Source organism: Chiroxiphia lanceolata, chromosome 11 (assembly GCF_009829145.1).
Source record: "Chiroxiphia lanceolata isolate bChiLan1 chromosome 11, bChiLan1.pri, whole genome shotgun sequence".
NCBI lineage: Eukaryota > Metazoa > Chordata > Aves > Passeriformes > Pipridae > Chiroxiphia > Chiroxiphia lanceolata.
Genome location: NC_045647.1, coordinates 209,245 through 220,973, shown reverse-complemented (window position 1 = coordinate 220,973; position 11,729 = coordinate 209,245). Strand labels below are relative to the sequence as shown.

Below are 11,729 nucleotides of genomic sequence, written 5' to 3'. Positions count from 1 at the left end.
TACAGGAGATGAATGCAGTGTGGACTGAAACACATCATCGTAACAGTTAGGTCTAAATCCTGTTCCCACCTGAAGGGCTCCATTACCATCTTCTGATTTGATGCTCTTCCCTGGTTTGTCAGAGAACTGGTTAATAGGCAAGTATCTATTAACAGTAACTGGAACTGCAAAGCTGGAATTAAAGAAGGTAAAAATAGTGTAAAGGAAAAGCCTGTAGAACTGCAGTTATGTTTTGCTCTTTTATTTTTCTACATTACTTAAAACAATGTTTAATAGCACTGTATCTTTTTACAACAAAATATTTTCATGTCTTCATTTCATGCTTCTAACTGAAAGCTTCATACAACAGTCACCAAATGTCAGCCCCTAAATCTTCATAATATTGTCATTCTGTAGTGCAGTTTTGCCTTGTTTGAGACTATAGTTAGAGATCTTACTCTGTATTCAATGTTGTCTTATTTTTTTGTAAGTGCAAAATGTTTTTAAGGGGGGGATAAACATTTACAGTGTATTGGTAGCAAGGCCATGGTTCTAACATAAAGAGTTAACATTGGTGTTCATTCATTAACTAAAGAATCAAAAGTTTTACTTTTCTTATACTTGGTTTCTGTTTGCACATGATAATATATGCTATATGAAATGGTCAGACTCAGTTGTATCAAAAAAACCCCAAAACAATGATATTTTTATTAGTGGTAGGTATTTGTTTCTTTAAGCTTGTTTTTGCAGGTGATAAACTGAACTACCTTATGATTTGGGTATATAGGATAGACCTTTAAAAATGCAGACAACTCTAAACAATTTTTTAGGGTCAAAAATTCAGATATCCATTAAGCTTCTTAAAGAAATGGAAAAATGAAAGTAATAAAAATGCCCAACAATATATTTTAATGTAAGTAAATTCTTGAACATGGTATTTTTATACAAAGATATATTTTAATCATAGATGCTGTTCTATTCCTCAGTCAAATATTATGACAAATACAGGACACAAAACCATTGTATTGCAATGATTAGAACACCACTTCTCAACCTTCTTTATAGAAAACTCCAACCCAAACACTAAAGAAAACCCACCCCAACAAAAAACAACCCCCCAAACCAAACACAAAAACCCAACCCCCCAAACTCCAGACATCTATATCCTCAGCTGGTGTAAAGCAGCACAGCATCTTTGAAGTCACACAAACACAGCTGGCTGCTGAGAATCCAGCCCTGGAGATGTAGAGCACGGCAGCAGTCTGATGTGAGACAGGTATAGCCACAGGAGTTCCAAAGCACTCCAGCAGAGCAGGTTCAGACAAGTGCATTTCAGTGCACCCAGCATATTTCAAATGCTGTGCTAGTTATGTGCATTCAATTTTTGATGACATTTTTCATAACAAGAACAGCAGAAACAACAGGAATTTTGAAAATAAAGATAGACTATTTAAATAGAGGATAAAAATCTTAACACTACTAGGTAGACATGTTAAATAAAAACTGTCTGTAGGTTTATAATAAATTACAAATAACCTTTGGGTTTGAGTCTGATGCAGTATTTAGAGAGAAGTAATATAATTCAATGCCTGGATCTGTAGAGCTACTGAAGTGCATTTCAAAGTACTGCAGTGATATGAAACTAAACCCTTTAACATAAATTATACAGTGCTCTGTGTAAAATTATAAATTGATAGTAAGTAATTATGTTGGATCATAGCCAGTGAAGTGTTGATAGACCAGGTAAATTGAATGTGTAGTTCGTTCCTTTTCTCTGGAAGCTAGTTAGCATATGTGGGGCATAATTTCATGCTGGCACTTGTTAATGGATGGGTAATAAATCATGCCACAGAACTCCTCAGAAACATGAAGAAAAGGAAACTGTAGTTCAATAAAAATGATAAAGTGCTTTAAATGATCATTTGTTGTGTACTACATTGTTTCTCATGTTGTGGTAGACATCAAAACCAACTCAATGAAATATGGCAGTGCTGTTAAGTAAATCTGAGCCTGTTACTTACTGTAGTCAGTGTTTCCATGTATTTTCTGGTCTTGATGTTAGACTTAGTTTACTGTGAGGTCAGAGGAGAAGCTTATAGTACAGGCCGAAGTTGCACATACATAAAGATCACCATAAATATTCTCTATTTTGAAGTTTTCATTTGCAACAACATGGATGTAAGAAGAAGGAAGCAAAAAGAGCAAACTGGAAACAGTTCAAATCCAGTGTGTGTGGCCAGTGGGCCTGAAATATGCTGTTCAGTTTTGTAAGTCAGAAGAGGATTGCTGGAAATGTACAGAAATCTGAGAATTTATTCCAAGTTCATTGCGTGATAGCTGCTATAATATGGATGCTTCTTCCATGGCTTCAATCCACCTAAAAAGGGCAGACAAGAAAAAGAGGTACATATAAAACTATATACATTTTTAGAAGATATGTATTTTAAGAAAAATAAGTACTTTAAGAACATAAAGCTTGAAGAAGACTGTATTTTCCATCCTAGCTCTGACGAGGAACTACAGTTTTGTGATTAAAGCAGGGAGCTGAGTACTGGGACTCCTGCTTCTAGTGCAGTCTTAACCAGTAAATTATTGTAAAGTCTCAAAGACAGTTAAGTGCTGTCTTAGAATAGGAAAGATGAAACCACTGAAGTATGTTTAAAAGCAACAAAACCTCCTATAAACACTCATTTCCTTTCCTGTGTGTCTTGAGGCGCTGGCATTTTTAATATAAATTTTGTGACTATTTTATTATGTGGAAGCAGTAGCATTAGAATTGAGAAAAATAAGCAATTATTTGTTGATGAGAAAACTAAGATTGAACATATAAATTGAACATATAAATCAGAGAAGCTTCTGTACAGTAATCACCTGTGACAGACTTCTAGACATGCTTCTTGAGATTCAGTCTCCTCTTTACCCATAGGAGGAGCAAATTCTCCTTCCTAAAGGAAATTAAAAGCACCAGGTAGATTTTTTAAGTCACTCAGGCCAGTCACATGTAATTTGGCTTAATCAACACTCTGAAAGTTGCTTGCTTCCTCTGTCATGAAGGCATTCTGAACTGAAGGAGAGGGGAAAGCCCTATATAAGCTTTTGGACCTGTGCACTGGCTAGTGTGGAAGTCAACCCCCATACCTCTGTGCTGAATTGTTATCCTCTGCTCGGAAGCTATAAAAGAGAGTCTGCTTGTGGTAGAGATGAAAAACTGCATCCGTGCTTCCATCCTCCTTTTCTGGGGCAATGGTGAAACCCAGCAAAGGCAAACTCTCTGTAGCCACTTTGTCCTGAAAAGCAAAGAAGTGAACCAAAATTTAGAGAGAAGGCTCGTAAGGCTCTTTCTGAAAACCAAATGATACAACCCTGCTGTGACAGAAATGCAAAAGCAGTAGTGTGAATGTTCTTTTGGACTCGTGGCTCTTAGCTAAACAAGAGCAGTGCCTGTACCGCACATTTTTATCTAGTCTGAGTACTGAACTTGAACACCACCTCTGAAAATCCATTTCTTCGTGATCATCCACATGGCCACCCAGGGCAAATTAGCCACGACACTGATGGCTGTCTTTGACATAATGGTCCAGGAGGCAAAGCAGAGATTATTGAGAGTATGGGACAGTCCAGCAGCAGTTCGGAAAGCCTGAGACACTCTCCCAGTTATGTTTCTTTCAATAATTTTTTTTTACTGGGTGCAAATAGTAGTCTTTTTGGTGCCTCATCATTTCCTTTCAAAGCACTAGTGACTTTTTCAGAAATCTGCTCTTTCTCAAACAGCACACTTCCTTTCCTAAAGGCTGGTTTGAAATTTCCTAGCTGGTAATGCAATTAATTGTTAATTTAGTCCCAAGAAACTTCCACAAATTTTGCTTGCTAGACATGGCTTTGCAGAAGTCAAAGAAAACAATAAGCCTTAATTGAATTGCAGTTTAGCTGTTAGTGATAGCTGCAGTTTTGATCACTGTATTGAGGCAGTGATTACATGTGTACGTTGGCTTTGCCTGTGCTTTTAGAAGGTACATTGCAGACTGGGAATGCAAGGTGTAATTAGGCATTGTTGCTTTTTCCCTATTGTTGAACCAGAAATGATCTCTTTTAAGCTTAGGTGAGGTAAGGTAAATGTGTGGGATACGGAATTTGATTATAATGGTCTGAACTGCTGGTCAAATCACGAACCCTTTTGTGCCTCAATCTTCTCATCTGTTTAAAGGGGATAACGTTGCTTCATGCAACCATCACATGATGTTTGCAAAGTATTCTGAGGGCCTAAAGTACCAAGTATTGCTTTTACAAGTTTTTGCATTGTCCTTTTTTTCAGCAAAATGAATTTTATGGTTTTGCTTATGAAACCTGTCCATTATAACCAAACTTTATATTACACTTACTTCAAGTTTATTTGTATTGCAGCTTTTATAAAATAAGAAAAGGGACTGGGAAAGGACAAAATACATAAAAATGATCTAGTTGATACCCAGCCTCCTTGACTGTAAGGAGGAGCTTACAAGACCAACAGAGCTGGCATTATACCGACTTCTGCAGACTGTCTCCTCTCTTTACCTGTTGGTACTAGTAGGACAAGTATGTCTTACTTATACTTGCAAAACTACAAGATTCTCCTCCCCACCAGAAATGGATCATAGCGCTATCTATCTACAAAATATCTGGCAGTTATCAAGTATACCAGAGAATGCTGAAGGATCTTGAAGTCTTTGGGTGTAAATATTTACACTAAGGTTCACTGTGGTTGACAGTTTATAACAGCATGAATAGCAAGAAGTCAGATAATGATCTGAAGTTCAAATAATGAAGGGCAGTGTCTGAGGGCTGCCAAGGTCCAGCTAGGGCTGTGGCTGAGCTCCCTGGGGATTCAGTCTGTTAGGACCAGGTCTCAGAAGGCAGATAGTTGTGAGAACTACCATTTCTACCTTTCCCTTTTCCTAGTTCTGCCTGTAGGGAGTAAAGAAGGGATCTCAGATGAGAAAGTACTTCAAGTCAGATTGCACAGTACCTCGTTTGCTATGTAGGTGTAGAGGACTTTGCCTTTGATAACAAACCAGCGTTTCTTCCAGTGTCTTTTGCCTCCCTTACATCTGCTGAGGTAACCACTGATGGTAGCTCCCTCTCCTGAGGCTGCCACCTGGAGCAAGGTAGGAGAAATCAGGATTTGTAACAGCAAAGGCTTTTCCACTCCTGAATATGCATGCTTGCATCACACCAGACAACCAGGTGAAACTGTAAGTAGACCATTAAAAGTATTGATACAGAAAAATTATAAGCACAGTATTACGGTTCTTTTTAACTGTTTGAATATTTATAGTTAAAATTTGTTCTCAGTAACTCTAATGGGAAATATGCAGTTGAGTTATTATTCAGGTCAGTAAACTTACAGTTGTGTTCTGAAAAGCCAAACTTGTCCCTTTTCCGAGGTCTGGGGTATTTTTGTATTTTAAAAGTGCATGCTTCCAAAAGTGAATTACAGTCTTGTGGCTGAACACTTTCAAGCCATGGGTATATTTAGGGCTTTGCTATGGTTTTATATTAATTTATATTAATCACTTAATGATGACTTGGTTTCATTTGTGTAATAATATTTCTGAGAAGAGTTGCCCCTCTCACAGAAATATTTTGAGATCTAAGTGCTTAATGTTCTTAAAAATCCAGATTTTGAGTAGCTGGAACTATACACATGCACACACATGCACACACACAGTGCAGTGTACATCATTAATTACAGCAGTAAACAGTATTGGATTTAGAAACAAAGAGCAGAGATTCAAAACCAGTTTTTGTAGCACTGACAGAAAACTGAGCATTTATATAGCAGTGTTTTGCAGCAGAACAGAAATGTGCCAGGACATGGAGTAATGCTATTATGAGATAGTTCATGTTAATAAACATGTGCTGCCTCCATGTGGATAGAAAGGTGATGCTTTTTCCCTCATGAGGTTTAAATTCTGCCTGCTGGCTCTTTCAATATTAAATTTGTGTGTTTGTGTTACATGGTTGTATCTCTGGCGCAGTTTCACAAACAAACCTCAAGAGATTCCAGTGTCTTGACTCTACAGTGAGTTCAGCAAGATGTTTGCACTCTCATTTCTTTATACAATGATAAATACCTGCAGGAAATGGAAGTACCTTGCTGTGCTCAAGTTCAATGGGCAGCTTAGCTACTTAGAATACATCAAAATGATTGGCACCTTGTTCCTGGAAAGAAAACTAATACAGCTTTAGAAATCACGGCCCCATTGAAATTGGTGGGAATTTTGTTTACACTGGTAAGATTGTCAGTGTCTATGATCTGCTCTGTTGTTCTGTCTAGTACCTTGACGGTGGTTTAGTTTTTTTCAAGACTTCACAGGCTGATGAGCAAATTAAAGTATCATACTCTAACTGGGTTTCTCAGTGGGCTCAAGACACTTCTGTGGTATCTCCAGAGCTCAGAGTATTTTTGTATTTTAAACACTACTGTGAAAAACAAAAAAATAATTGCATGATGAAAGTAAACCAAGGCATGTGCTGAGCCTACTGCATACAGTATAAACATAGCTGCTGAAGTAAGAGCACAGAGTTTCCTCGAGTCTCCTGCCTTTCTCAGGCAGCTTGGTCCTACCTCCATGAGAGCTGAAGGGATCTTCTTCTGTTTCTTAAAAGATGAATAATGAATATTGTGGAAAACAGAGAAGGCACTGCTTGAACACCTGGATGAAGTTGGAGGGAAGCTCATGCTTAGTGGCCGCTCTGCAAGATTAAGAAAATTCAGAAAGGGAAGGGGGAAATGGATGAGTTGATACATATCAGGCTGTGTAAGAGACACACAATAGGCTAATGGAAATGACTAAGGAAAATGCAATGCCTCCTTCACACTCAGTTTTTATTTTTTTAGCCTTTCTTTCAAATCACCTCTTTAAGTCTGATCAGTGGATTCCATAGCACCCTTTTTTAATAACCTACAGGTGCTTGAAAGAAGCCTGCAATAAAGCTGACAAAGCACAGCACAGCTTGTTTTCTTGTTACTTAAAATGAGCATTAAGCGAATGGCTTTGACATCTTCTCTGTGTTCTATAACATCTTTGCAGGATAGATTCACTAATGGGACATTCTTTCTGTATGAACCATATTCTTTGAATTCTGCATGGGAGACAGTTATTCTGGCTCTGAAAATCTCCATTAACTCCACTTGTCTGAGTTCACGTCTTCATGATTCCACTTCTGGCAACACACATTATTTGAAAGCTCTTAGTAAAAGATAGCACTGTTTTAGCACAAGTCTGAAGTACCGCTTCTTGGACACAGAGTGGCTTGGAGATGCTTTTTTTGGCTGTTGTGACAGCACCTGTTCACGTGTTTGCTTGGCCAGTGTGAATTTCTTCAGTCAGAATGGAAAAACTAAACTTCATTTGTCCACACCTTTTTATTCTTGGCAGTATAATATGCTTTTTATTAGAGATTGTCCACATGAGTAGTTGTACAAGAAAATTATGTCCTATTCCCTCTCTGTTCATATATTTGTAACCCCTCTCCCCCTTTTGTCTTTGATTTGGATGTGTATTTAAATCAGAAAAGAGACTTACATATTAGGATAATAATACAGTTCTAGATAGGCAGTAGCTCTTCTGCTTTGAATTTATGCTTTCATCTGTAACCAGATTAACTTCCTATGTAGAAAAGCTCTTAGTGACTCTGCACTTTACCCCAGCATTTCTTTTTGTAAAAGCTACAACATGGATGAGGACAGTAAAGAACCACAAAGCCATTGTTTTACTTTAATGGATAATTAATTAGAAATGACAGAATAAAACAGTTCAGTTAGAAGGAGCCTACAACAATCATCTAGTTCAACTGCCTGACCGATTCAAGGCTGCTCAAAAGTCAAATCGTGTTATTAAGAGCATTGTCCAAATGTCCTTTAAACACTGAGAAGCATAGGACATTGACCACCTCTCTAGAAAGCCTGTTCCAATGTTTGGCCACTGTCTGGGAAAAGAAAGGTTTCCTCATGTCAAGTCAGAACCTCCCCTGATGAAGCTTTGAACCATTCTCACGTGTCTTGTCACTGCGTCACACGGAAAAGAGATCAGCACCACTGTCTCCACGACCCCTCCTCAGGAAGCTGTAGAGAGCAATATCACCCCTCAGCCTCCTTATCTCCAGAGGAGACAAACACAGAGTTCTCAGTTGCTCCTCACAGGACATAGTTTTTACCATTATTCTGGTTTATTAAAAAGGTCAGGGAAGCCCTCAGAGAACCTGCCTTAGAATCATAGAAGATTTGGGTTGGAACGGATCTTAAAGCTCAACTCATTCCAGCCCCTGCCATGGGCAGGGACACCTTCCACTATTCCGAGTTGCTCCAAGCCTTGTCCACCCTTGTCTTGAACACTGCCAGGGATGGGGCAGCCACAGCTTCTCTGGGCAACCTGTGCCAGGGCCTCACCACCCTCACAGGGAAGAATTTCTTCTGTATATCTAACCTAAATTTGCCCTCTTTCCATTTGAAAAAACAGTTTGCTAAACTTGGGTTTATGGCTTACTAAACAGTTTCAGCTGCCATTAAAGCCTGGCTCTCCTGGAACCTCAATACACATGCCTCAGCCTTGAGGCATATTTAACAAAATACAGCCTAGTAGGCAGGTCCTAGAGCCTCCTCATCATACAGGAAGGAAACCAATTTGTCAGTTTTGCCAAGAATGAAAAAATCCTACCTCTTTTATTAAGTTCCACGTAGCAGCTATCACAGACTTTGGCTGCTTGATCTTTAAGGTACTTCATAGGGTACTTGTTTCTTGAACAATTTCGACATACAATCTGTTCCATCAAGAAGAGATGCATGTAAATATAATTTATATTTATAGATATGCACATACAAAACAAATCCCCTCAGCTTACTGGGAGAGGAAGATGGATAGTGGACCAGACATGGTTCTCTCCTAAAACTGGCAGCCAGGGAAAGTCTGCTGACTGAAATATGATTGCTGTAGGCTTACACTGTTGTAAGCCAAGCAGAATTGAACACTGTATTTAGTTGCACACCATTGCTGTGTCCTTCTCCTCAGGAATTTACACCTTCCCTAGTAGTGAATTGTAGAATGACACCTTTGTTAGTAACATTGTTTTCTTAAGCAAGCTTGCATGTTCCTGCAATCCCTGTGTAAGTACAGACTGATTTTCTCTGTGGAATTAGAAAAAAGATTAAGTAAATGGGGGGTAAATGGGGGGTTTTTATACTAGCAAAAATCACTGGTAGTTTTATTAAATTTTTTTTAAAAATCAGGTTAAAAGACAGCCATGGTTTAAAACATGACTGCAGGTTTATGTATATAAGCGAATCTCTAGAGTCAGGAATAAAGGGACAAAACCAAAAAAACTTATAGATTCCCTTAGCTTTAGGGCAAAAGGCAACAGCTCTTCAATGGAGCAAAGAGGAAACTTTTCCTTTGGTCACTGACCAAACCATGCTCTACTGCCAAATTTCTTCACTTTTCTTGGAAGATAATTTTACCAGATGTTATTAGAGACAGGTCACGGAGTACATGTGCTACTGCTCTGGTCCAGAACAGAGCCTGTATTTTTAGTGTATTGCTTCTTGTCTCAGAGCTAGCTATATATCAGATATAATGGCTGCACCCAGCAATAATTATCTTGTCAGGCTTTAACTACCTGCCTTCAGGAACTCCTTTTACCCCTTAAGGCAAGGTTACTGTTGTTTCTTCTAGCGACATTAGGAACCTAATTACCTAATTTAGCAAAGCAGTCACAGGTTCTGTGAGATGTCAAATTCAGGTCTTGATGTTGCTACAAATTTGCAGAAGTTACAGCAGTAGCAGCCAGCAGCCCAGAGGTGCGAATAAAGCCCCCCAAGAAGCTTGTACAGCTCTTACCTTCCCACAGGCATGGCAGTGATGGCGCCTCAAAGTGAGGGTAAAGTCACAGCCACAGTTCATGCACATCATGACATGGGACACAGGTACCAAAGTAGGAGGCCTCTCACCCAAGGGTATTCCAAGCCTTTCTCTTAGCTTAAAATCAAAGAAGAATAAATGAAAAAGCATCTGCACTTTCAAAGTGCACTCACTCAGCCCTGTTCCATCCCACACAATTCTCATCTCATTTCAATCTACCTTCTCCTGTTAAGATCCCCAAATTTTCTCATTCTTAATGCACTTCTAAGTGACATACAACTGCTTCAGCACTGAAAGATTAGTACATGGTGCTCTTAAAGCCAGAGTCACAACAAGTAAAAATCCATGCAAATCTATTTTTGGTGAGATCCTGACACTCTTCCATGCCAGACAAGTATCTGATTAACTGCATATGAAAATTACAGGTAAGAACATGAGTTAAACCCATCTTTTTATTAGAAACTTTTGAAATAATATCCATAAAAAGTTCTACAGCTTTAAATCAAAACAGTACCTGAGCTTTTTATGTCATTACACCTTGGGACAGTTCTGTGATGATGCAACAGAGAGTAAAGAAAACACGAAAACCAAAGATGAATTTACCCTCCCCTACTCCCAAATCTGATCCATGGTTTCCATGGCTGATCTGAATATATGTAAGGAGCTTTAGAAAAATGCATTCACTTTTCCCAGTTCTTGGAATGCACTGCATCGCAGTATTGTTCAGGTGCCTTTGCTCAAGCCCAGGGAGCCATGGTCCACGTGGAACTGAACCCAATCTAATAAACTGTGCTGAGAAGCTGTTACTTCAGGTTCAGCACCAAAGTATTAGGGGCCCTCCACTGTCAGTTCACAGCAGCTCAGTATTTGGCACAAATAACACAAACTCTTGTGCTTTTGAAGGACTGTTTGTTAGGAAGGTTTCCTATGTGGAAATTAGACTTCTGCAGACAAATAGGATCTAAAGACAGACAAATCAAATTCCTCCAAATTTTCCTCATGTGCACATTCAGGTTTACATCAGAAGCAGAGCTGGAAAAGAAATTATTTTTTCATTTGTTGAAAAAGGATTTGGTTTAGATTGCCGTACTGACTAATTTCTACTTTTTTCTTGTTAAATATTTGGAAGTAGATTAGATACAGGCCAGAAAAAAAATCCTGTTTTGGTTTTGAATTAATTTTTTATTTTCTGAGGTCTTAAAAAATTTCAAGTTTAATCACAAACTAGTTGAGGTTGGAAGGGATCTCTGAAGGTCATCTGGTCCACCCACTCTGCTCAGGTGCTACTGCTATGTAGCACCTGTTGACAAGGACTGTGTCCAGGTGTCCTTTGAACATTTCCAAGGATGGAGACTCCACAACCTCCCTGGGCAACCTGTGCCAGTGCTTGGTCACCCTCAGAGCGAAAAAGTGTTTGCTGCTGTTTGAGGGAACCTCCTGTGTTTCAGTTTGTGGCCACTGCCTCTGGTCCTGTCACTGGGCAGCCCTGAGAAGAGCCTGGCTCTGTCTTCTTTCTACCCTCCAGGTACTTGTACGCATAGAGGAGATCCTCCCTGAGCCTTCTCCAGGTTGAACAGTCCCAGTGTTCTCAGCCTTTCCTCATGGGAGAGATGCTCCAGTCCCTTATCATCATTTTTGTTGCCCTTTGTTGGGCTTTTCAGCATTTCCATGTGTCATACTGAGGAGCCCAGCACTGGGCACAGCACTCCAGATGTGGCCTCACCAGCACTCTTTCTTATTTAGTAAAACTGAGGTTCTTCATAAGCTAAAATAGCATTTTTACTTTTTATCAGATGCATTCTTTGCCTTCTTAACTGAGCGTAGTGCAACTGAAAATAGTGAGGTAATAACTGTGCT

General features: G+C 39.1%; 1 protein-coding gene across 3 annotated transcripts in view; it reads right to left on the bottom strand.

Moving 5' to 3' along the window:
* Window positions 1-225: 225 nt before the first annotated feature.
* FGD5 (FYVE, RhoGEF and PH domain containing 5) overlaps window positions 226-11,729 on the bottom strand; it is an 89,371-nt gene continuing 77,867 nt past the window's right edge. For all 3 annotated transcript variants that reach the window (XM_032698928.1, XM_032698930.1, XM_032698929.1), the window contains 6 exons: window positions 9,852-9,989; window positions 8,676-8,778; window positions 6,584-6,711; window positions 4,982-5,110; window positions 3,118-3,266; window positions 226-2,356 (listed from right to left, as the gene is read on the bottom strand). In XM_032698928.1, the coding sequence (XP_032554819.1) occupies window positions 2,320-2,356; window positions 3,118-3,266; window positions 4,982-5,110; window positions 6,584-6,711; window positions 8,676-8,778; window positions 9,852-9,989 (684 nt within the window). In that variant the 3' untranslated portion in view covers window positions 226-2,319. The remainder of the gene's footprint in view (window positions 2,357-3,117; window positions 3,267-4,981; window positions 5,111-6,583; window positions 6,712-8,675; window positions 8,779-9,851; window positions 9,990-11,729) is intronic.